Source organism: Anomaloglossus baeobatrachus, chromosome 3 (genome assembly GCF_048569485.1).
Source record: "Anomaloglossus baeobatrachus isolate aAnoBae1 chromosome 3, aAnoBae1.hap1, whole genome shotgun sequence".
Taxonomy (NCBI): Eukaryota; Metazoa; Chordata; class Amphibia; order Anura; family Aromobatidae; genus Anomaloglossus; species Anomaloglossus baeobatrachus.
This window is the reverse complement of record NC_134355.1, coordinates 64,029,814-64,056,521: the sequence shown is the minus strand read 5'-3', so window position 1 is coordinate 64,056,521 and position 26,708 is coordinate 64,029,814. Positions and strand designations below refer to the sequence as shown.

The window sequence follows — 26,708 nt, the reverse complement described above, 5'->3', positions numbered from 1 at the left end:
GACCACGGCGATGTTTTGTCTGTGCGGTGTCCATGCCGCTAACTACAAAGACTTCCCCCGTCCCGCTGTTCCAGGTCACTTAGTGTCTAGTAGAATCTCTTTAGATATAGTGCCAGCAGTATAAATATAGTCCTGGATGGCACACTCGCCATCGTCTGATGTAACCATGTAAACCTGCTGGAGACATTAACTACAGCCCTATGTGTCAATTATAGTCATAATATTGCAGGATAATGAGGGTATTTAATTTGCAGGACTTAAATATGCAACAATAATGGATTATTATGTAGATTTCACAGCATGCACTGGCAACATTTAATAACAACTAATTCATCCAGGAGAGTAAAATATATTAAGTATACTGCGCAGCAATGTACAGGAATACTAGAAATCACCGAGGACCTTGTAAGCTGTGAAACCGCAGGTAGCCATGGAAATCAGACGTAGCTTTTAATATCCGCCTTGATGTAACCCGCACAGAATACATTATACATTATGATGTCTACTTTTTCACTTTTAAGATTTATTGAACATTTTATTAACTTTTTTATTCTAATTTGCACGTAATTTTAAGTTTCTAATCCAGGGGTGTGGAACCTTTTTTTCTGCCGGGGGCCATATGTAAATTTTTACCATCATTCGGGGGGGCGCACAAAATTATCAACTTGAAAATGACCTGCTATATTTGGTCAAACAATTAATTAACTCGCCCCCTATGTGGCGGCTGGAGCGGTTTCTCTTTGGTGCGGCTGTGATGTTCGATGATATTGATCATGTTGCTTTTTGCAAATGCTTTTCCAGGTTTGTCTCGGTCTGAAGCACAGTCAACTCTTTGTGATTATTAGTTTTGTAAAACATATACATCACATAGAAGACGCTGGGACTGCTGTATATGCATCACATAGCAGATGCTGGGACTGCTGTATTTACATCACATAGCAGATGCTGGGACTGCTGTATATACATCACATAAGAGAAGCTAGGAATACTCTGTATATATCACAGGGGACACTGGCGAGATATAAACCATGGGAGGGGCTGGGGCATTTATATCAACAAAGCGGTAGAGGTATATACATCATAGGACGGTCTAGGGGCATATACATCACAGTAGAGGCTGGAGTATATACATCAAAGGAGTTGCTAAGGCATATACATCACAAGAGGAGCTGAGGCATATACATCACAGCTGACATTGGGGCATATACATCACTGGAGATGCTGAGACCTACACATGACTGGGGGATGTAGACCTCATTGGGGCACAGACATCACTGGGGGGCAAAAACATAGCTGAAGTATATACAGTACATCACTGCGGGCAAAGAAATCACTGGTGGTATAGACATCACTTGGGGGGCACATACAACACTGGGGGGCACAGACATCACTGAGGACACAGATATCAATGGGGGGCATAAATATCACTGGGGGTGTATCCATCACTGGGAGCACAAACATCACTGGGGGTATAGACATCACTTGGGGGCACATACAGAATTGGGGGGCACAGACAAAATTGGGGGGCACATACAGCACTGGAGGATATATACATCACTGAGGACACAGACATCACTAAGGGTCACACACAACACTGGGTATGTATATATAAATAGAAAGAGATATACATCACTGGTGGTATATACAGCCTGGGGAGCACATACAGCACTGGGGGAGCATATAGAGCAATGGAGGTACACACATCACTGGTGGGCACATACATTAATGTGTTACACAGACATCAATGGGGGCACATACATCACTGAGGCACATACATCATTGGGGGCACATACAGCATTGGGGCTACATACATAACAGAGGGGCACAGACATCACTGGGTGGAGCATACAGAAATGGGGGCCTTTACATCACTGAGGGTTACCAACATCACTTGGAGCACATACATGGGGGTATATACATCATTGGGAGGTACATACATAACTGGGGAGCACATTATTTTGGCTAGCCTAAGGCACACCTGTGCAATGATCATGCTGTGTAGTCAGCATCTTGATATGCCACACCTGTGAGGTAGAGGAATTATCTCGGCAAAGGAGAAGAGCTCACTAATACAGATTAAGACAATTTGTGAACAATATTTCAGTGAAAAAGCCTTTTGTGTACATAGAAAAAGTATTAAATGTTTAACTTCAGCTGATGAAAAATGGGAGCAAAAACAAAAGTTCTGTGTTTATATTTTTGTTCAGTGTAAATCTACATAGTTCAAGTGGTATAACTAAAATTAATAATGACCTAGTGCAAAGTCAGGGGTAACCTACCCAATAAATGCACATTCCATGCTTTATCCTGATTATTAGTTTTACATATGTATTAAAGGTTATCATGATTCACAAACATACCCTCTTGATAACCTGTCACAGAAGGTTATCTCACGATAGGAATAAGTAAATTTTAACACTACACGATCCAATGACTAATGTCAAGTTACCGTAAGTCTTGTTGAATTCCAATTTTTTGTACCACGTGCTTTGATATCTCAATCAAGGTAACCTTTATTACATCTATATGCGCCATTATTATCTATTAAACTTCTTTCTCTATCATTTTTCAGCTCCAGTTTGCACCCATTATGCAATAAAAGTCATTTTTTCCATCATGGAGACCTAAAGCCAATGAATAAGACACATGGACAACCTGATGATGAGTTGACCGATGAACTAGTCTTCGACTCGAGTGACGTTTTCGACTACTATTTCTGTGCTGATAAGCAGAATGTTGCTTGTTTGCCTAAACCGGATGAATTCAACCCATGTGAAGACATAATGGGATACAACTTTCTCCGGATCCTTATGTGGTGCATTAGCATTTTGGCCATAACAGGAAACGCAGTAGTGTTGATCATTCTAATAACTAGCAAGTCAAAATTCACCGTCCCCAAGTTTTTAATGTGCAATCTCTCATTTGCAGACTTTTGTATGGGAATTTATCTTTTGCTCATTGCATCTGTGGATATAAAAACCAAAAGTCAATATTATAATTATGCAATTGATTGGCAGACTGGAGCGGGATGTCACGCGGCGGGATTTTTTACAGTGTTTGCCAGTGAACTCTCTGTATACACACTGACGGCCATAACCTTGGAAAGGTGGCATACAATAACCTATGCAATGCAGTTACAGCGCAAGGTTCGATTGCGGCACGCCGTCATCATTATGATTTCTGGCTGGATCTTTGCATTTGTTATGGCTTTACTCCCTATTGTTGGTGTTAGTAGCTACATGAAGGTTAGTATTTGCCTACCAATGGACATCGAAACTGTACCTTCACAAGCATACATAATATTTCTACTAGTACTTAATGTATTGGCATTTGTGGCTATATGTATCTGCTATGCCCATATATACATCACCGTACGTAATCCCGATATGATCTCTTCAAACAGCGATACAAAGACTGCGATACGTATGGCAATATTAATATTCACCAATTTTCTCTGCACAGCTCCCATTTCCTTCTTCGCCATTTCCGCATCACTCAAGGTTCCTCTAATAACCATCTCCAACTCCAAGATTCTCTTAGTTCTTTTTTACCCCATTAATTCATGCGCTAATCCATTTTTGTATGCCTTTTTCACAAACGCTTTCCGCAAAGACTTTTATATTTTAATGAGCAAACTCGGCTGCTGTAAATCACAGGCTCAAATTTTTAGAACCGAAACATCATCTTCCAACCTGAACTCAAGAAATGGACATTATACCCCCGGTCAGAAAAGCAGCACCGGATCTGTGTATACATTAGTTCCACTCAATCAACAAAGCTGAAATTGTAACTTTGCTTTTTTTACATTCTAAATTATTTATAATGTTTGTTTTGGTTACAGTTTTTAGGAAAGTGTTAAAAGCAATACCTAAAATGCAAAATTTAGATCTAACCAAAGCTGAATTTAGTAACAAGTAATATTTTATCTGGAAATTATTGTATACGGGAGGCACGTTGGCTCAGTGGTTAGCACTGCAGCCTTGCAGCGCTGCGGTCCTCCTGGGTTCAATTCCCACCAAGGACACCATCTGCAAGGAGTTTGTATGTTCTCCCCGTGTTTGCGTGGGTTTCCCCCGGGTTCTCCAGTTTCCTCCCACACACCAAAAACATACAATAGGGAATTTAGACTGTGAGCCTGTAGCGATGGGCCAGGGGCGCCTCTGACCTTGTAGTCGTGGCCCTGGAGGACTGACTTACCCCTGGCTCCACCATTACAGGAAAATCAGTCTCTGCTCTTGTGGGGCAGTGTGTGACAGTGTCTTCGCCGGATGGGACACAAACAGTCTTCAGGCAAAAGCTGGTGCTAATAAAAGATGACATTTATTTTTCACAAGAAAAACAATCCGGTCAGCAGAATTCGGCAATTTCTGTGGAGCTGGGGACAACCTGCCCAAACGCGCCCTCTGGTGGGGATATGCCCTGGGTACTCCGCTTCTCCGGGCTCCCACTCCTAAGTCAAGCACACACTGGACCCACACCAGCGGAATCAGACCTTGAGGTTGAGTCCTCCTCCGTAACTCCGGCGTCCCCTGATGTTCCGCTCATACACACTGCCACCGATGAACACACACTGCTGTCCCGGATCCGACTACTCTCCACACACACAGACCTTCCCTAGGCATCCAGCCGACTCCTCCTTCCCCGGTGGCAACAGCCGTCCCACCCGGCCACTAGGGGGTGCCCAAACACAATATCACAGTATAATAATAAAAATCAACATTTTTAATAATTACAATTCCGGGTTAACTATGCTGGTACTGTAGGGGGTAGGCCCACCCACTACATGCCTCCCCTCTTAAAATCCGAGCCTCCCGGCAAGGCTCTGTCTAAAACATGTAGCTATAAAACCATAAACATCATGGTGATAAACTCCAGTCCAGTCCATCACCTGCGGCCCGTCCACAAAAGAGACGCCAGTCCAGGGCGCGACAGCTCAGCAGCACGCCCGGTCTCTAGGTAGCGCCCAGAGGCTCAACAGCGCTCCCGGTCTTTAGATGGCGCCCGGAGGCTCAGCAGTGCTCCCGGTCTTAGATGGCGCCCGGAGGCTCAGCAGCGCTCCCGGTCTTAGATGGCGCCCGGAGGCGCAACAGCGCTCCCGGTCTCTAGGGGCGAGTAGCCGACAAACAAAACTTTTGAACATTCGAACTTTAACTTCTGCCGGTCTGTGAACAATGCCGGTCTTAACGGGATATCGACAGATACCTATTCTGGAGGCCAGGACCGCTTCCACTCCTCCGCTTGTGCCTGTATGTAGGCGCCCAGGGACTGCCCCGGTTGGCGGCGGACTCTCCTGAAAGAAACCGGAGCAAAAGGTGGCTCCGCTGGCACAACTCCTTCAGCTCCCGGCGGGGGTGATGGCGTCGCTACCCGGGATGGTGGTGGCGCGGGTGGCGGCGCGTCCACGACTATGACCGGTCTGTTGGTCACGTTCTGACTCACCGCTACCACCGGAGCAGCTCTTTCCGGGTCGGCGGTCGTGCCAGATGGTGCTTCCGGTGCAGCTGCCACGGTGTGCCGGGAATGGGAGGCTGCGGACGGGACCGGTTTTGGGCGGCTCCGGCGCCGGTCTTGTTGCTCCTCCCACTCCAGCTCTTGCTGCCACTGGGCCGCTTCCCGGGCACACTGCTGTCCCGGATCCAACTACTCTCCACACACACAGACCTTCCCTAGGCATCCAGCCGACTCCTCCTTCCCCGGTGGCAACAGCCGTCCCACCCGTCCACTAGGGGGTGCCCTAACACAATATCACAGTATAATAATAAAAATCAACATTTTTAATAATTACAATTCCGGGTTAACTATGCTGGTACTGTAGGGGGTAGGCCCACCCACTACATGCCCCAATGTTGCAAATGTATGTAAAGCGCTGTGGAATGAATAGCACTTTACAAATGAAAAAAATATTATTATAAAATATTGTGAATTTACCAAGGGGTTAACACACACTATATATGATATCATAGAGGGAGAACACTGTCTTTTATGAGGCCTAGGAGAGTGGGACTCCAGTTTTAACTGGTACTATTTTCTTTTAACCGGGAACCTGTTACCAGTTTTGGCGACTATAAGCTGCGGCCACCACCAATGAGTTCTTATATACAGTGATCCTGAATATAAGAGCCCAAGCCAATATGTAGGCGGAAAAAGAAACTTTTATAATACTCACATAGGGGGCGGTCCGGTCCAATTGGGTGTCACTGCTCTCCAGTTCAGCGCCTCCTCTCTGCGGCGATCGCCATACTTCTTCTTTGGAGGCCCGAGTGCATGATGCGTCCTATTTCATGCACACTAGCCGGCATTGAGGTCCTGAGCAGGCGCACTTTGATCTGCCCAGCTGAGGGCAGATCAAAGTATTATTGTGCGCATGTGTGTCGCCCTGGACAAGCCAGGAGACACAGGTAACAACACACACACACCCCCACCCCCAGCAGTTCACAGCAGACATCCCCCAAGTGACCTGCTTTCTGCCTCGGGCTGACACACCAGGTGGGCGGAGTGAGGAGATGGGGATGCCCACCGAGGAGTGAGCTGGCCTGAGGCAGGAAACAAGTCGAGTCAAGTCCTAGGAGAGGAAGAGAGAAGGTCTGCAGAGAGGCAGACATAGCCAGGGGCCTAGGTTGGAGCCTAGGGCCTCGTACAGGGAGTCCGGCAGACGCTAGGTGCCGTCTGCAGGGAGCCGGGGAGACAGCTGGTGGAACCGCAAGTAGCCGGGGCTGGGCAGTGGCCCCCCCGGTACGGAGTCGGGGAGCCAGCTGGAAGCCGGAGTGCAGGAGAAGGGTGCACGTAAGTGGAAGAGAGGACTTACACCACCAAACTGGGTCAGGGAAGAAACAGCAACCGCAGCCGTCTGTGGGCACCCGTCCATCCAGCCGAGTGTTTTACTAAGAACTGTGTCAGTGTCTCAGGCTGAGTGAGTACCACAGTGCCGGAAGGCACAGCGCTGCCCCCGCGTCCCTGCGCCCACCAGGCCCTGCACCTTCCACACCATCACTGGGCCCTGGGATCACCAACCCCCACCCACGGAGGGGCAACACAACAACTGGCTGCTCCACATCACCACTCCCGGGATCCCCATATTGAGCAGCGGTGGTGCTACAAATCACCACAACCGTGGGTGGCGTCACGGACAATAGACTATATCCCAAAACCCAATCCCCTTTCACTCACGGGCGAGGAGCGCCGCTCGAGAACCCCCGGGATCCGGCCCACCGCTCGAGCCACCACTGAGCAGCAGCAGCCGGACCCGAGCAGAGGGGTGAGCGAGGTGCCGGCACCCTCCTCCCCGCCCGCGACACATGCACTGGCAGTCTTAATCTTTCCTCGCTCCTGCGCATTTCTGTATTTTGATCTGTCCTCAGCAGGCAAATCGAAGTGCGCCTGCTCAGGATCGCAGGGTCGACCAGTGTGGATGACGTAGATGTGTCATACATACTGGACTGAGTAGAAGGAGGACTGAGATTGCAGCAGAGAGGAGGCACTAGACCAGAGAGAGGAGGCACTGGACCGGAGAGCAGCAACACCCATTGGTCCAGACAGTTCCCCCAGGTGAGTATTATAAAAGTGTTTTTTAAGTTATACAGAGCGGCCTGGGTTCTTTTATACAGTATTCTAGAATACTGTATATAAGGGCTCACTGGTGGTGGCCGCAGCTTATAGTCACTAAATCTGATGACAGGTTCCTTTTAAGAATTTTTTAGCAAATAAGGGATTTTAAAGTGTTATTGAAAGGACATGTAAAAGGCCAACAAATCACACAGCACGCACTCTTTCAAATCAATGAGTCAGTGGAAATCATCGGACAACACTCGGATGACATCTGCGTGCAGTCCGTTTTCCATGGACTCAGGGAATGGAGAAGCTGTAGAATTTTTTTCTCCATCTTCTCCTCACCTGTGAGATGATTTTCTCATGCAACAGAATCAGATCACACTAAGCTGACACTCAGATCAGAGTGCCATTTGCATAATTGATCCAATTCTCTCACATGATGGTATATACGGTCAAGTGACCACAGCTTTATTAGTGGATTCCTGTAATAAAGATGTGCTGTCCACTGGGAACAACTTCTGTTAATGACCACTGCCATTTATCAATAGTATAGGTAAATCTTTGATCGTGCTAACATGCTAATGAATGTGCAGTGTCAGAGGCATGGTCGCTCTCGCCTCTGCTGTAACCGCACGTTGTTGGCTTAGTGCGCACAATCAGAACATCTCCAGACTTCCGGTCATGCGCACTACACCAGTTTGAAGCCGGGACACGTACACCCAACTTCATAACACCCATGACTGGAGGTCCGGGAATTCTCATCATGCGCACTGAGCTGAAATCCAGCATTGGGTGCAGTGGCAGCAGAGAGCGATGAGATCGACCATACCTCTGATGCTGTGCATTCATTAGCATGTTAGCTCGCCACTCTGGGAGTACTACTAACATGCTAAGAGGGCCGACTAGCCAAGGGAACTAACGCCCTTGCGACTAGTCGTGGGCCTCATTAGCATATTATAAAGGATCTTTAGAAATACTTTTTCTAAAGATCTCTTTATCTATGCTAGTGTATACAGGGACGGTTAGGCAGGGATTAGCAATATGCACCCAGAACTGCTCAAGGTTCTGGGTGCATATTGGACCTGGCAGGTTTCCTTTAATCACTGTATTCATATGGCCCCACTATAAGCTTCAACATCTCTTTTGAAATGTATGGAATAATTTTATAACACCTATTGACGTCTATAGGGTTTTACTGCATGACTGTTTCTGCTTGTATTCTTTAGGAAGAATGCAGAGGGTTTTTTTTCTGATGGAGAATTGTCCAGTACAATGCTTCATTACCAAATAGAGAGATTCCCCTTAGAAGCTCCTAAAGATAACAACATATGGAGACACTACAGGGGACTTCATGCGCTCTTGGATGTTTGCTTGAGGTCTTATAGAATTATATCCTTTGGATGACTTATATGACTGTCATGTCAAAAAACTTTGCATAAATCTATTTTTCAAGTCAATATAATCAACTTTGTGAAATATGATTGTGCCTCAATTTATGAGCTTCTCCCCAACTATTTCTTAAACTCATCATTCATAATGACAAACAGCTAAGATGGACTGCCAATTCAGTAAGTAATCAGATTATTGCTGCTTATTAAAGTCTATGGAAAAGGAAGGAGGAATGGAAGGAATAGCACAGTGAGAGAAGGGAAAATAGACACAGATGGTGCTGCTACAATCCAACATGTGTGTTATCTCACCTAAAGCTGTATTCACAGATGCACTGCTCAGTACTGCTGTATAAAGTCTCCTATGCTGCTGCTTCTGAACATTGGTTACAGAAGACCTTCCGTCGCTGTGTGCAGTGTATGACAGACATAAGAGGAGCTAGTCTGCTGCACCCACTAGCTCAGAGATAACTGAAAAGGAGTGATAATAGTCCTATAGTGGCCAGTAGTGTTACTCTCATGTGCACACAGGGCAGCTGAGTCCAAAAAGTCACCTGAAACAACAGATATGCCCTAAAACTTGACTTTTGAAGAATGAAAATCTGAGTCCAGAAATGGAATCTTTCAACTAAATGGTTTCACTGTTCTTGCTAATTGGGTACCTTAACCCCTTCACCCCCAGCCTGTTTTCACCTTCATGACACAGACCAATTTTTTCAATTCTGACCAGTGTCACTTTATGATGTTATAAATCTGGAACGCTTCAACGGATCACGGTGATTCTGGGACTGTTTTCATAACAAATTATACTTCATGACAGTGGTAAATTTTGGGGGATATGATTTGCATTTATTTATTAATATATCAAACATTTTACAAAAAAATGTGAAAGTTTGCAATGTTTTATTTTTTTCTTTTGTATGCCCTTAAGCCAGAGAGTCATTTCACACAAAATCATTAGTGAATAAATTTTCCAACATGTTAATGCATTTTGTTGTTTTTTTTTGTTAGGAAGTTACAAGGGTTAAACATCAGCAATATCTCATATTTTCCCAAAACATTTACAAATCCTTTTTTTTTAAGGGACCACATCACATTTGAAGTGACTTTGAGAGGCCTGGGTGACAGAAAATACTCAAAAGTGACACCAGTCTAAAAATTGCACACCACAACTGCTCAAAACCACATCCAAGAAGTTTATTGAACTTTTTGATGCTTCACAAGAATTAAACGGAATCTGTCACCAGGTTTTTACCACCCAATCTGACAGCAGTATAATGTAGGGGCAGAGATCCTGATTCCAGCGATGTGTCACTTACTGGGCTGCTTTGTGTAGTTTTTATAAAATCACTGTTTAATCAGCAGGAGATTATCATTAGAGGACTACTTGGTAGTCCAGCATATTCATGAGCTCTTTATAAATGCTAGATCTGCAGCAGAGAATACATTGATTTTATCAAAATCACAGCACACAGCTCAGTAAGTGACACATCGCTGGAATCAGGGTCTCTGTCTCTACATTATGCTGCTGAGGAGCAATAACCTGGTGACAGATTCCCTTTAAAGAAATGTGGAAGGAAAAAAAAAAAAATTATTTTTCCCACAAAAATGTTCCTTTAGTCCATAATTTTTCATTTTCACAAAAGTAACAGGATAAAATGCACTATTCAATTTGTGGTGCAATTTCCCCTGAGTGTGCCAATACCCTACATGCAATTGGTAACTTATTTTCAAGCTTAGTAGGTAAGAAGCGTCATATTATTGTGCAGATTTTGATGTTATGGTTGGCGGGTGCCATGTCGCATTGGCAGAGCCCCTGAGGTGAAAATCAGCAAAACCCCCATAAGTGACTTAATTTTCCAAATTACACCCCTCAATGAATTCATTTAGGGGTGGAAAGATTATATTGTTACCACAGAACTTTTTACCACAAAAATGTTTTTTTGCTCCAGATTTTACATTTTCCCATGGGGAAATGGGTAAAAACTGGACCAAAATTTGTCATACAATTTCCGATGCACATGGTAATACCCCAAATATGGATGTGTAGTACCTCTTAGCCACATGACAGGGCTTGGGAGGGAAGGACCGCTATTTGACTCTTGGAGCACAGATTTTCTTAGAATAGTTTTCAAACTCCATTTACAGAAACCGCGAGTGCCAGAACAGCGGAATCAACCCTCATTTTTTAAATTATACCCCTCTGGGAATTTATCCACAGGTGTCGTGATGATTTTGACTCTGTGGATGTTTTCCAAAAACAAGCAGCAATTGATGTTGCTGAATGAAAATTGCAAATCTGTCAATACAGTGCCCAGTACATTGTAGTGCCCAGCTTGTGCTCCTAGAGAAATGCACCCTGTAAGTTAAGTGTGCTCTCCTCACTATAGAAATAACAAACATGTGGATGCTACATATAGTTTAGGCACACTGCAGGGCTCAGAAGGAGATGGGCATATGGATTTGGGAGCACAGAATATTCTGGATTTCTTTTGGGGGAGAGCCATTTTGCTTTTCCAAAGCCATTGTGTTATCAGTATTGTTGAAACCCTCTATAATTCCATTAAGAGATGATGGACCTGAGTGGGGATTTTTTTTTTGTGGATTGAGTTGACCCTTTTATAGGGAATATTTTACATAATTTGTAAGCACATTTATCTTGTGCTTTACGCTGAGCACTTACATCAGGGTTTCCATCTAAATTCAGATAAAAACCCTGAGGTATCCATTCATTATATGGAGGCAGCAGTGTTAAGGCCGCTTTACACGCAACGACATCGCTAACGAGATGTTGTTGGGGTCACGGAATTCGTGACGCACATCCGGCCTCGTTAGCGACGCCGTTGCGTGTGAAACGCATGAACGACCGTTAACGATCAAAATTACCTACCTTATCGTTGATCGTTGACACGCTGTCCATTTCCCAAATATCCTTGCTGTTGCAGGACGCAGGTTGTTCGTCATTCCTGCGGCAGCACACATTGATATGTGTGACATCACAGGAACGAGGAACTTCACCGTACCTCCGGCCGCCCGCAATGAGGAAGGAAGGGGGTGGGCGGGATGTTCCGGCCGCTCATCTCCACCCCTCCACTTCTATTGGGCGGCCGCTTAGTGACGTCGCTGTGACACCGAATGAACCGCCCCCTTAGAAAGGAGGCGGTTCGCCGGTCACAGCGACGTCGCTAGGCAGGTAAGTAGCGTGACGGGTCCGAGTGATGTTGTGCGCCACGGGCAGTGTTTTGCCCGTGACGCACAATTGACGGGGCGGGTACGCTCGCTAGCGATCTCACTAGCGAGATCGCAGCGTGTAAAGTGGCCTTTACTCTAGACTTTATCTGGCCTTTGTTTAGAGTTGTGTGTAGTGATGAGCGAGTACTAAAAAGCTCGGGTGCTCGAAGCTCGGGCCGAGCATCCCAAGATACTCGTGTACTCAGGCCGAGCAACGAGCCCAATGTTATCCTATGGGAGACCCGAGTATTTTTGTGAAATGACCCCCCGGCAGCATGGAGAAACCCTAAAAATGTCACAAAAGTCTCAGAAGAGTGCTCAAATGACATGGCAACAGCATGGGGAAGACCCCTTGAAGCATTTATCACTCAAAAGTCACAGCTGTGAACAATTTTGCCCGCGTTTCACGCCATTTTTACGGACTCACCAGAAAACCTTCCAAAATGACCCCAAAATGATTTTTCATGGCAGAAATGTTAAGGGCACATACCCAATAGTGAGATAGAGCTGGTGTATGTTACTTTTTGAGATTAATACATGAAAGATTTTACGTGAAAACATTGTGTGGCACTCCGATGTCCCTGAGAAGAGACGTACATGAAGGCCTCTTGAGTCTAATGTGCCCATTTTGAGGAAGTGAGTCTTTGTAGTATTTTCCTTTGCCAGGGCAGTCCAAAATTGTGAGGTTCACCAATGCCCCTGCATAGAGACGTGCATGAGGGCCTGTAAACCTGAAGTGCCCATTGGAAGGAAGTGGGTGTATTATAGTATAGCCCTTTGGCAGGGCAGCCAAAAATTGGGAGGCTCCACATTGTCCCTGGGTAGAGACGTGCATGAGGGCCTCAAAACATTGTTCCCATTGCAAAGGAGCGGGTCTCCTGTCGTTGTAATGTCCATTCTGCAAAGAATGGGCGAAAAAATTTACCACTGGGGGTATACCTGAAACAAAGGCCTAAGTATTGCAATTTGTAACGGTCATCATGGTGGCGCATGAGGAGAAGGAGGAGCAGTCCAGCGATTATCCAAAGTCCAGAAGTGTGTACCCATGGGTGAGTGGAGGTACATGGCAAACTTTAAATTCCGCTCTCATTTGCTGGTGGTGTGGTGAAGTCTGGCCCAATCCAACCCTTGTTCATCTTGATCAGAGTCAGCCTGTCAGCATTTTCAGTTGACAGGCGGGTGCGTTTATCTGTAATGATTCCACCTGCGGCACTAAAAACACGCTCTGACAAAACGCTAGCGGCAGGGCAGGCCAGGACTTCCAAGGCGTAGAGAGCCAATTCATGCCACGTGTCCAGCTTGGATACCCAATAATTGTAAGGCACAGAGGAATGTCGGAGTACAGTTGTTCGATCTGCAAGGTACTCCTTCAGCATCTGGGCAAACTTAGGATTTCTTGTGGCACTACCCCGCACCTCAGGGGCTGTGGTACGTGAGGGGCTGAGAAAACTGTCCCACATCTTAAAGACTGTTCCCCTACCTCTGGCGGATTGGACTTGTGCCTCTCTCGGCTGTACGCCTCGGTTGTCCACTGATTCCTGACCTATGCCGCTAGCGTTTTGTGAGGGGAATGCTTTGCCTACTTCCGTGACTATGGCCTTCCGGAACTGCTGCATTTTGGTTGACCTCTCCTCCACGGGAATAAGAGACAAAAAGTTCTCCTTGTAGCGTGGGTCTAACAGTGTTACCAACCAGTAATGTCGGCCAAGATGTTCTTAACGCGAGGGTCACGAGACAGGCAGCTTACCATAAAGTCAGCCATGTGCGCCAGACTCTTAACAGCCAGGACTTCAGTAGCCTGACCAACAAGATGACTGAACATGCTGTCCTCCTCCTCCTCCTCCTCCTCCTCCTCCTCATCTACCCTGTCCTCTGGCCAGCCACGCTGAACCGAGGATATGACTGGTGTGCATGTCATATTCTCAATTTGGCCGGAGAGTTGCTCCATGTCTTCATCCTCCTCCTCGTCATAGTCCTCCACTGCACGTTGTGATGAGACGAGGCTGGGCTGTGTGTTATCACCCACACCCACTACTGTTTCTTGCTGCAACTCATCGCGCTCCGCCTGCAATGCATCATGTTTGTTTTTCAGCAGAGACCGTTTTAGAAGGCAGAGTAGCGGTATGGTGACGCTAATAATGGCATCATCACCACTCACCATCTTGGTGGAGTCCTCAAAGTTTTGGAGGATGGTACATAGGTCTGACATCCATCTCCACTCCTCAGGTGTTATGTGTGGAATTTGAACCATTTCCCGACGGCTTAGGTGATGCAGGTACTCAACAACTGCCCTCTTCTGCTCACATATCCTGACCAACATGTGCAGAGTTGAATTCCAACGCGTGGGGACATCACACACCAGTCTGTGAGCCGGAAGATGCAAACTGCGCTGAAAGCCGGCAAGGCCGGCTGAAGCAGTAGGTGACTTTCGAAAATGTGCAGACAGGCGGCGAACTTTTACCAGCAGATCAGACAGCTCTGGGTATGACTTTATAAACCGCTGAACCACGAGGTTGAGCACATGGGCCACGCATGGAACATGTGTCAGCTGGCCTCGCCTCAAAGCCGCCACCAGGTTCCGGCCATTGTCACACACGACCTTTCCTGGCTTTAGGTTCAGAGGTGTGAGCCAGTGATCTGCCTGCTGTTTCAGAGCTGTCCACAGCTCTTCTGCATTGTGGGGTTTGTCACCGATGCAGATTAGCTTCAGCACAGCCTGTTGCCGCTTCGCCGAGGCAGTGCTGCAGTGCTTCCAGCTTGGGACTGGTGTGGAGGGTACAGTGGATGAGGATGCGCAGGAGGAGGAGGAGGCTGAAGAGCATGACATTCCTGAGCTGTAGAGTGTGGGTGAAACACTGACTGAGGTAGGGCCTGCAAACCTTGGTGTGGGAAGGACGTGTTCCGTCCCTCGCTCAGACTGGGTCCCAGCTTCCACAATATTAACCCAGTGTGCCGTCAACGAGATGTAGCGGCCTTGCCCACAAGCACTTGTCCACGTGTCTGTGGTTAGGTGGACCTTGGGTGAAACAGCGTTGTTCAGGGCACGTGTGATGTTTTGTGACACGTGGTTATGCAACGCGGGGACGGCACACCGGGAGAAATAGTGGCGGCTGGGGACCGAGTAACGTGGGACAGCTGCCGCCATCAGGTCGCGGAATGCTTCTGTCTCCACCAGCCTAAAAGGCAACATTTCCAGCGCAAGCAGTCGCGAAATGTTAGCATTTAGAACTGTGGCATGTGGGGTGTTGGCAGTGTATTTGCGCCTGCGTTCAAAGGTTTGCTGAATGGATAACTGAACGCTGCGCTGGGACAAGGACGTGCTTGATGATGGTGTTCTTTCTGCGTAGGCAACTGCAGGTGCAGGAGTGGAGGAGGCTTGTTCGCAGGCAGCATGGACAGGGGATTGGCTCGCATGCACAACCAGCGAAGACGTAGCAGTGACATCAGCAAGCACTGCTCCTAGACTCTGTTGTACTTCCCACAAAGTCGGGTGCTTGGCTGACATGTGCCTGATCATGCTGGTGGTGGTCAGGCTGCTAGTTTTGGTACCCCTGCTGATGCTGGCACGGCAGGTGTTGCAAATGGCCTTTTTAGAATCATCTGGAGCCAACTTAAAAAACTGCCAGACTCGGGAAGACCTAACATTTGTACAGGCACCTTGTGTCGTCGTGTTGTTCCGGGGAACGCTTGCCTGACTTCTGCCTGGGGCCACCACCCTGCTTCTTACTGCCTGTTGTGATGCTACGCCTCCCTCCCCCTGTGCACTGCTGTCCTCGCTCTGCATATCCTCCTGCCAGGTTGGGTCAGTTACTGGATCATCCACCACGTCGTCTTCCTCTTCCGCACCCTGCTCCTCCTCCTGACTTCCTGACAATTGTGTCTCATCATCGTCCACCACTTGTTGAGACACGTTGCCAACTTCGTGAGAACGTGGCTGCTCAAATATTTGGCCATCTGTACAGACGATCTCCTCATGACCCACTTCAATATGAGCTGGCGAGAGGCCAGAATGTGTGAATGGAAACGTGAACAGCTCTTCCGAGTGTCCAAGTGTGGGATCATTAATGTCCGAGGAGGACGTGTACTCAGCCTGGTGGTAGGAAGGAGGATCAGGTTCAGAAATGTGCGGTGCAGTATCACGGCTACTGACACTTGACCGTGTGGAAGACAGAGTGTTTGTGGTGGTGCCAATCTGACTGGAAGCATTATCCGCTATCCAACTAACAACCTGTTGACACTGGTCTTGGTTCAAGAGCGGTGTACTGCTGCGGTCCCCAAGAATTTGGGACAGGACGTGCGAGCGACTAGATGTGGCCCTTTGTTGTGGCGAAATTAGAGCTTGCCCACGACCTCGGCCTCTGCCTGCACCACCATCACGTCCACTTCCTTGTTCCTTGCCAATACCCTTGCGCATTTTGCAATGCTGTGCTGACGTGTATTCACTACTTGTGCGTTATATCAAAGTTTGTGGAAATTGCACACAAGTGCACCTGTACGCTGCCACCGACAGGCACACACGTGCTGTTTTTAAATGCAAGCACGGACGCACTAAGAACCTAACACAGGTTTTAGGAGCAAAAATTAAGAACTCTGACACTATCAGCCACTTCTGACTGACGTGTATTATACACTACACTTGTGCGTTATATAATAGTTTGGTAAAAACGCACACAAGTGCACCTGTACGCTGCCACCGACAGGCACACACGTGCGGTTTTTAAATGCAAGCACGGACGCACTAAGAACCTAACACAGGTTTTAGGAGCAAAAATTAAGAACTCTGACACTATCAGCCACTGCTGACTGACGTGTATTATACACTACACTTGTGCGTTATATAATAGTTTGGTAAAAACGCACACAAGTGCACCTGTACGCTGCCACCGACAGGCACACACGTGCGGTTTTTAAATGCAAGCACGGACGCACTAAGAACCTAACAGGTTTTAGGAGCGACAATTGCTGAGAAGTCTGACACTATCAGGACTGTTTTAGACTGTGTACACCAGCCCCAGATATGATGAAGGCTGGTATACGGTCACCACTAGGAATGGCTATATACCCTGCCTGCCTGCCTGCCTGCCTGTATACTGCTACAATAGTCCTGACAAGGACTCTTTTGGTCACTAGCCTGTATTCCAACCTGGCTATACCCTGCCTGTATACAGCAAAAATAGTCCTGAGAAGGACTCTGCTACTGTACTCTGACCTGGCTATACCCTGCCTGCCTGTATACAACTAGAATAGTCCTGAGAAGGACTTTTGGTCACACTGTTTGCAGCCCTGCAACTGAAAAAGCTATAAAGGGCCGCAAAGCTTTCCCTGAATCAGCGACACTCTCCCTGCACTCACTGTCTGGATAGCTGTGAGCAGAGCACAGCGCGCCGGCCGGTATAAAGGCTCGGTCACGCTGTGCAGGCCGGCCAATCACTGCAATTCCACAACTAACAGGGCTGTGGCATTGCAGTGGTCTGCCAGCCAATCCCTGCATGAGGGCTGGCTCTCAAAAGAGCGCCAACATGCAGGGATGAAGACCACGAGTACAGCACGAGTATCGCGAGATTACTCGGTCCCCGCCGAGCAGCCCGAGTACAGCGATACTCGTGCGAGTACCGAGTAGTTACAAGCATGCTCGCTCATCACTAGTTGTGTGTCTTTAGAGAAGTGCACAAATCTATGGTCAATCACTCTTTTATACACACTTAAAAATACTAACACCATCAGATCATAGGCCAGAGAAAGTCCACAGTATCTTCATCTGCTCATTATAAGGAATGTTCCATTGGGTGTTCTGTCTATATCACATATTTCACAGATTTTAACGTAAACCCCCGATGTAAGTACTCATCGGTTAGCGCAGGATAAATGTGAGCTGCACCTTACTTTGATCTGTGGGAGGAAGAATGGAGACCGCTTTACAGAGATACCATATTTTAGTCTTTTTTTACTTTTTGACGCGTTTTAATACAAATTTATAAAAAAAAAAGAATTCTTTTTGCATCACATTATTCTGAAAGCTGTAGTTTTTTTATTTCTCTGCTGACGAAGCTGAGTGTGGCCTAGTTTTTAGTGGGTCAAGATGATGCTTCCAGCCATAAAATTCGTACTTACATTTGACTATTTGATTGTATTTTATTCCCCTTTATTTTTTACGGCGGTAACATTTTTGCCTATATTTTTATTTTTTTACTGTGTTTACTAAAGAAGTTAACTAGTGTGATGTTTTTCTAGATCAAATCATTCCAGATGTGGCAATACCAAACATACTTTTTTAACTTGTTTGTTCTTTATTTTGTGGAGGTTTTTTTTTATATTTTTACAATTTTTTTGTTTTAGTTTTTTACCTAGTCCCAGGATGGGACATCATTCTTCTCTGGTCTGATCGATGATCTGCTTTTACATTGCAGGGCAATAGATTAGTGACTGGCGCACAGTCAGGTCTGGCTCAAGGCAAAACCTCGCAGGCCACCGTACCTGGGTGACCCCGTGACCCGTATTCAGCCCTTGGTCAACTTCCATCGCATTGTGCTGATGGAAGGAAAGCGGGAGCTCCCTCCCTTTGGTGAGTAGATCAATGCTGCTGTCACTATTGATAGTAGCATCAGAGGAGTTAAAAGACCGCTATCAGTGGGTGTTACAGCATAGTGTCAGCCATGAGACATAGCTGACACCTACTGATGATCATACTAGCGATTCATGTGAGCCAACATGATTGTAGTGCCATACATGTATGGCGGTTTGCGTGACTGCACCTCCATTGTAGCTGTTTTTTTTATTTTTATTGCATGAATCTATAATAATAGACCTGAAAGTAAAAAACATTGGAAAACCTTATCAGAGAAAATTTCTTCTTTCTTCGTCATAACTGATTACTGCTTCTCTAAATTCTCATTTTCCAGGTAAAATTTGTAATTAGTAAAGATAGATTTTTACAATCCTGAGATAGATGACAGTCGATACTGATAAGATTCTATGCAGAGAGGAGATAGCCTGCAGATACATGGGTACACGGCAATTAGCTGCCTCCTATCTCCTGCCTCCTTCCCATTACATAAGGCTGCTTTCACACTACGTCTTTTTAACATGCGTCCTGAACGTTTTTTTTAACGCAAAAACGGATCCAGTGCAAATGCGTTTTCATTTCAATGCATTTGCAATGGACTCGCGTTAACATGCGTTCACCTGCGTTTGCGTGCGTTATAGTCAGGATCCAGCGACTTGCAGTTTTTTAACATCTTTCAAAAAGGCTACTTGTAGCGTTTTTGAGCTGCGTCCAACTTCTGCAAATGGCTGGATCCTGACTAAACAGCATGCAAACGCATGTGAACGCTGGCATGCTGATAGACAGGATCCTGCTTGCTCTACTGACCATGCCCAGAAACCAGCCCCGTGATCAGTCCCTCTCTCTCCTCCCTCTGTCTCTCTCCCCCTCTCTCTCCTCCCTCTCTCTCTGTCTCTCCCCCTCTCTCCCCTCCCTCTCTCTCTCTCTCTCCCCCTCTCTCTCCTCCCTCTCTCTCTGTCTCTCCCCCTCCCTCTCTCCCACCTGAGAGCTGCGGACACTCATAACCAAGGTAAATATCGGGTAACCACTTATCTTAGTTACCCGATGTTTACGTTGGTTACGTGTGCAGGGAGCCCGGCTCCTAGCAGCTGCAGACGCTTGTAACCAAAGTAAATATCGGGTATCCAAGCAAGTATACCCGATGTTTACCTTGGTTACGAGCCTCGCAGCTGTCAGATGCCGGCTCCCAGTCTGGCACGTTTAGTTCCCATCACTCCCGATCACATGACTCCAATGCCCGCCCCTAAACATCCAGTGACAGGATCCTGCAAAGTAACACATGCGTTTGCATGCATTTTTTGCTGTAAAAGCAGGATCCGCTTTTGCAGCAAAAAAACGTTCAGGACGCATGTTAAAAAGACGTAGTGTGAAAGCAGCCTAAGATAGTACAGTAGCTACTGGTAAGATTCTATCTCAGTAATGTAATAATCTGTTTTCACTGAATACAGATTTTACATATGAATGGAGAATTTGGAGAAAGAATGATCAGTGTTACCAATGTATGTAAAGCGCTGTGGAATTAATAGCGCTATATAAATGAATAAAATTATTATTATTATTATTATTATTATTATTATTATTATTAGTCCTGAAGGAAAAAGAAGTGAATATCTCTGATATGATATATTGCAAAGTATCTTACTTTCTCATGTACCATTGAGTTCTGAAATAAAAATTAAAAAGATGGTTACTCTTTAAGGGTTATTCTCATCTCAGCTCCTGGGAATATTGTCATCGACGTATCGGCCACAGGAGGCATATTCCTAAAAACACCTTGTGGAAATAATGCAACACAGCTCCCTTATTTGTTTCCAGCACCCCACATCATACATGGATACATGGATGAGCAAAAGGGTAACAATGTTTTCAACTTTTGACTTTCAGGCTCCATATCTCACAATTCACTACATCTTTGAGTGTGAGACTACATTCATTTTATACACAATCATTTTGGTTACCTCATATATAAATTTGACTTGCAACTATTTAGCATATGATTAGTTATACTGATTCTAGTCTTGTCACTACATTGTTACTATTTTGCTCCTGGTGGTGGAAAAATCATTTTCTTCCAGTATACTACAAATTCCAACCTGTTCTCACAATTCTCAATAGCTCAGTGTGTTATTAGGTTGATTTTCCAGCGAAAGGTCACTGGTTCAAATCAAGGAGAAGCCATGAACAAGCTTTCCCATGAAAAGAAAAACAGCATCATCCAGCTCCTTCATAGCAGTCTCTCGGCTAATAAAATTGCCAAACTGCATCACGTTGGTGCCATGACAGATGGAAAAATTGGAAATAAAGTCCGTCCATCCATTCAAAAGCCAAGAGGTGGACGTCCAGGCAAAATATCGGAGTCAACAAATGGGTTCATTAGTATCATTACAAGGATTATCAGTTCTGGTGCAACAAACACGGAACTGGAAGTGGCTTGTATGCTTCGTAATAGTGAGATCACAGACGTCCATGCAAACACAGTGTGACACACCTTACACAAGTCTGGAATAGGGGCCTGAAAAAAGTGGAAGAAGCCATAACTTCAATATCTTCCTACGAAGCGTAGCCTCGAGTTCTTAAACAAGTATGAAAAGTGAACAGTAGAAGATTGGAAATGGGTGATTTAGAGCTATGAGACGAAAGTCAATAGACTAGGCTCTGATGGGTGTAAATAGATCTGGAAAAAAACAAGGGAAAAAAGAGGCTAATGGATCGAGAAATTGAAGAACAAGGCAAGTTTGTTGGAGGAAGTCTGTTGAGACTGGGTTGGTAAACAGCCAAAGGTGTTGGATACTTGACCAGGATCGATGGTGGTCATACTGCTGAGCTATATGTGAGTATCCTACAACACAATTTACTATGTACATTCAAGTACAATAGATATGACAAAGGATGATAGAGTGTTCCAGCAGGACAATGACCCAAAGCATATGTCGAGATTGCTAAAGAAATGGCTCAATGGCAATGAAGTAGAGGTGTATTGGCCTCACACTCCCCAGACCTCAACCCAATCGAACACTTGTGGGTAGAATTGAAGAAGAAGCAGTATACAGTATATACCCAAGTTAGTCGAGTAGAGTGCACCAATATTGGGAAAGTATAGAAGAGACCTGGAATCAGATTTTGGTTGAGACTTGCTTGAATCTGATCGGGAGCAGGCCCAGAAGGATTTAGGCAGTGTAAAAAGCTAAAGGTGGATTTACAAAATACTAACAATAAAAAATAATATTTAGATTTTTAGGAGCAATACAGTAGCAATGCAGTAACATGACAAGAATCTGAATAACTAATCATATGCTAAATAGTTGCAAGTCAGATTTATGTATGTGATAGTCAAGATGATTGTCTATAAGATGAAGGTAGAGACACACTCAAAGCTGTAGTGGATGGTGAGATATGGTGCCCGAAAGGCTAAAGTTCAAAACATTGTTAGTTACCCTTTTGCTCGTCAGTTGAATGCCGATATTTCCATCTAAACTATTGTATGATCTGTGACATTTGAAAAGAAAACTGAAAAGATAATCTCCAGTGTGATAAAAAAAGGGAAACAATAAACATAATTTAGAATAGATGAACAAATGATATATAGTATATCAGTGTTTCCTAAGATGTGTGATTACATTGTGCACTCCTCTGTATGTTGATGTAAAGTACTAATTAACCTTTGAAACTGTATTCACCAGTTCACTCCTCAGTCATTTATATATTGAAATGTAATTATCACTCTATGTAAATGTTTATTATTAACTAATAAAAATCATGATTGTTGGCTGTCGTGAACTGAATGGGGTCTTTAGGAGCATCAGAGGGAATCATGAGAAACTTACATGTTAGTTCTTTGTGTAGGTGTTACCACCTTTATGATGTAATATTTATGATCTATAACCTCTATGTTCTGAATTTTTAAAAAGGGGTTTTCTTGGATCTGACTTAATGGCTTATCCTTATAGATCATTAATATTAGATGAGCTGTAGTCTGACCGTAGAGCGGCAGCGCTTATGTGTTACAATCTTTTCATTCTCTATATCACTCTGTCTACTTGTAAGAGTGTGAAGGACTCAGCCCACCCCAGACCTGCACACTGATTGTATTTCATGTATCTGTATTTGGTAATTGCTTCATGTGTGTTATGGTAAAGGGCCACAAGATGGTCACAGTATGCTCAGCCACTTCCCTGGTACTGCTAGGCAGGAAAGGGTTAGTGGGGCGGGGCAGTGAGAACAAAAAGGGGAGACAGGGAAGTGAGGGTAGGAGAGTCCCCCAGAGAAGTGGAGAGGTACCACACCTGTGGGAGGTGGGAGGTGAATCCCCTGAAGGAGTAATTTGGACCTGCAGGGTCATATTTTGGCACCAGATATGTGGGGCTCTGGTGAGAGGTGGGATGAATGAACCACATCCCAAAAGGGAGAAGTCCAGATGGCTTGGATGGTAACTGTCCCCTGGCATATGCCCAACAAACCCCCTCTCCAAGCTAAAGGTCAGTGGGCTCCTCAGGAGTAGGAGTAAGTCCTGACAAACTGGGACAGAAGATAGCCATCCCCAGGAACCCCGTCACAGCATATAGCTATCCCTATGAGTGGAAGATGGACCCCCGAATGGACTAGATGACTTTGCTCGAAAGAATAAAGATTAGAGAGGGGATGAGGGTCGAGTACCAGAGACATGGCTGGCCGGTAAATTCAATGTAGCTCCGGTTGCTAAGGGTAACGGCCGCAGTGACGGCGGAGCGGTTGTCTGAAGTACTGTATTTTCTAAAGCTGATAACCCCTGTCATGCTAAAGATTGGTGCCCGCCTTTGGTGTGATGTGAATCCTGTTGAAATGGTTGATAGTAAAGAAATGTTGATTAAGAAGAATCCTGACTCTGTGTGGTGTTTGGGAACACGGGGCCTGCTGCGGTTGGCAGTTGCGAAGTGGCCCAGAGGGAGAATGAGGGAGTTCTGGATTACAGCCTGCAAGAGTGTATCCCGCACTACAAGTCCCAGAACCCTTTCATTTTCATTAGATCAGCAGTCGTGGTGCAGAATAGTAATCCAAGGCTGCGCTGCAGCCAGAAGGCGGTCTCTGCAGCTACTGCCGGAGCACCTGGTCGCTCATCTAACATACTTGCAGAACTTCTACATAGTAGCGGAGGGTCAGGGTAGTGAAGCACTATAGAAGCAGGTAAATGTCACAATGTAAACAGTGGAGAGGTTTGTGGGAACATTACTGTCCCCTTTATAAAGCCACAGACCTATTATTGATTACCTATCCTAACCATAAGCTCACAATACCCTGCAATGTTCTTCATCCTTCACCACCACTACAAAACAGATGCCATGAAGGTAGCACAATGTGTAATGAAGTAGATGTAGATGATTCCCACATTAGAAAATGCCCAGGAGAATTCCGTGTGAGTGAACACTGCCATCTGCTGGATAGATTTTGAAGAATAGGAATTTATAAATTAAAACAGGAACCAAGAAAATGAGGAGTGATTCAGAAACATCAGAAGGGCGGGCTAGAACAAGTGACCACCACCTATGATGCAACTAGAAAATATAAAACCCCCTGAGGCCATTACAGGGGGCAGTCATTGGTCAGACTGTACCAAGTAGGACATACTGTTACGTTCACCATCGGACATAGTACTGCGGTGAGCAAAAGTGGACCCACTGCACCACAGGGAGACCCCGGACCTACCCTTAAGTAGAGTATAGACCAGGGACTGTGGTAGGTGACTCCCAGGGCAGCAGCGGACACAGGAGCAGACAGCACAGACAGGGAAAACAGGCAGTGTCTCTGGCACCAACAGGGCAGGGCGGACAGGCAGACTCACTAGCAAGGCTATGACCAATGGAGTGGCTGAGGTAGATGGCACAGCCAGGACCAATACAGTCACTAGTACTAACAGGGCAAGATGGACAGGTAGCAGGTACCAACAGGACAGGATGGATTGGTAGCTAGGTACAGGCAGAACAGACTGGCAAAGTCAATAGCAAGGCTGGGACCACCGGAGTGGCTGAAGCAGATGGCAGGGCCAGAATGGACACAGTCACTAGCACCAACAGGGCAGGATGGACTGGAATCAGGTGCCAACAGGACAGGATGGGTTGGTAACAGGTGACAACACAGCAGGACAGGCTGGGACTTTATAACTAGCTAGACAGAACACAACTGACTAACTGAACTGAAGTAATTGAAGAGGCACTTCCCCTAGTGAGAGAGTGCCTGAAATACCCAGTGCCTCTCAACCGGTGGTGGTGGTCGAGTTGTGGGGGTTAGCAGTTTTTTCCGAGAGGAAGGTGTGCTGTCAGTGCCCATTATTAGTCGCTGGTGAATTCAATTACTGGTTGGTTTGGTACTTCTGGGCAAGGGTGGTGTACTTGCGGCATTTGGTTCTCAAGTGTATGCGGTATAAAAAAAAAGAGGAAAACAAAGAATTTCAGGTGTGGCACAACCCGTGTCGGGGGTCAACAAAGGGGTAGCTGCTGCTTTTGTTTCGTTTCAGTACCGCAGGTCTCGGGAGTTGAAGTCGGGGGCGGACGAACTGGGAACGGTCCAAAAAAAGGGTCTGGCTCACTGAAGGTGCTCAGGAAAAATAACAATATATAGCAGAAAAATCCCGGCACACATCTGAATCATGAGAGACAATTGAATTGTGTTCAAACTAATATTTATTTTGATTTTTTGATTGACGTTTCGGCAATTTAGCCTTCATCAAAATGAAACTAGATATAAGAAAAAAATATATATATATTAGTACCATAATTTACCATATCATTATAGTATATAGGAAAAGAAACAAAAGAAAAATACCTATATGGTATATGACAGATAGTATTTTTAATATAAGGATCTTGATGGATTATCCTGTGACAGATATCAAGAAAAGGTCCATTAATTAAAGCCAGAAAAAATATATCATAACAGAAAGCACTATAAAATTAAATGTGTGTGCCCAAAGATATAGGTAAAATGTTGTATTAAAATACATAAAAAAAATGGTATAAGGATCCATGGGCCAAAGGAAATATAAGAGAAAGTAGAAAGAATCAATATAAGAGGTTTTACCTGAAGAGGAATGAAAGAGGTATAGTGGAATCCAGTGGATAAGGGTGTAATGCCGCTATATGGGAAACTAGGAAGTAGTTAGAATGGAAGGGAGGATAATTAGAACAACATAGCAAAAAACAGGACAATATACAATGAAAAGAAGCCCATAGAATATGCTGGAGAGCAAAGCAGTATTACCTGTGTCCAGGGTGATCAGCGGTGGAATGTGAAGAGTGAGATCACGGTGAGGGTTTTTAAAGGAGAATGGCGGGACAAATAAGTTAATTTCCTGAAGGTGGAACGCACGGTGGAGCGCAGAATGCGCGTGCGCAGTGAGGTACGGAAGTGCGCGCATACGCCGTGGGAAAAAAGAGGGAAACAGTGAAATTAAGACCCAAGGTTTCCATGGAGATGGCGGTGAGCGTCAGCGTGTCTCTAAGGAGAGGAGGAAAGAAAAGAAAAGGGGATAAATAAAGGAAAAATTGACTTGCCGTGATAACAGTATCATGTAAATCAATATGCAGTATATATAACAAATATAGAATACAGTAAAAGTGGGATTTATGCATATGGGAATATAAATAAGTGTACACCAAAAGAGCATATGGAGACAAACAAATATACTCTGAAATATCGGAGTAAATATATATCAATATATCAATGTAGTATAGGAAGGAAAACAGCACAGATAAGGCGGACCTCGAATATCCATGAAATTAATGATACTCATATTCCCTATTGAGACCGTGGGGGGACAGGGTGCCAAGTGTGTGGATCCAATAGGATTCCCTGTTTTTAAGTATCCTAACCCTGTCACCACCACGTCTCAACGGAGGGACGTGTTCAAGAACTTGAAAACGGAGTTGGGAGATAGTGTGGCCACACTGGATGAAGTGATGAGGGATAGGTAACATGGTCAATTTGCATCGAATAGTGGATTTGTGTTT

The 26,708-nt window shown here is 45.4% G+C and overlaps 1 protein-coding gene across 2 annotated transcripts in view; it reads left to right on the top strand.

Moving 5' to 3' along the window:
* LOC142296035 (follicle-stimulating hormone receptor-like) overlaps positions 1 to 10,017 on the top strand; it is a 270,857-nt gene extending 260,840 nt beyond the window's left edge. For both annotated transcript variants that reach the window (XM_075339219.1, XM_075339218.1), the window contains exon 10: positions 2,573 to 10,017. In XM_075339219.1, coding sequence (XP_075195334.1) covers positions 2,573 to 3,782 — 1,210 coding nt within the window. In that variant the 3' untranslated portion in view covers positions 3,783 to 10,017. The remainder of the gene's footprint in view (positions 1 to 2,572) is intronic.
* Positions 10,018 to 26,708: the final 16,691 nt, after the last annotated feature.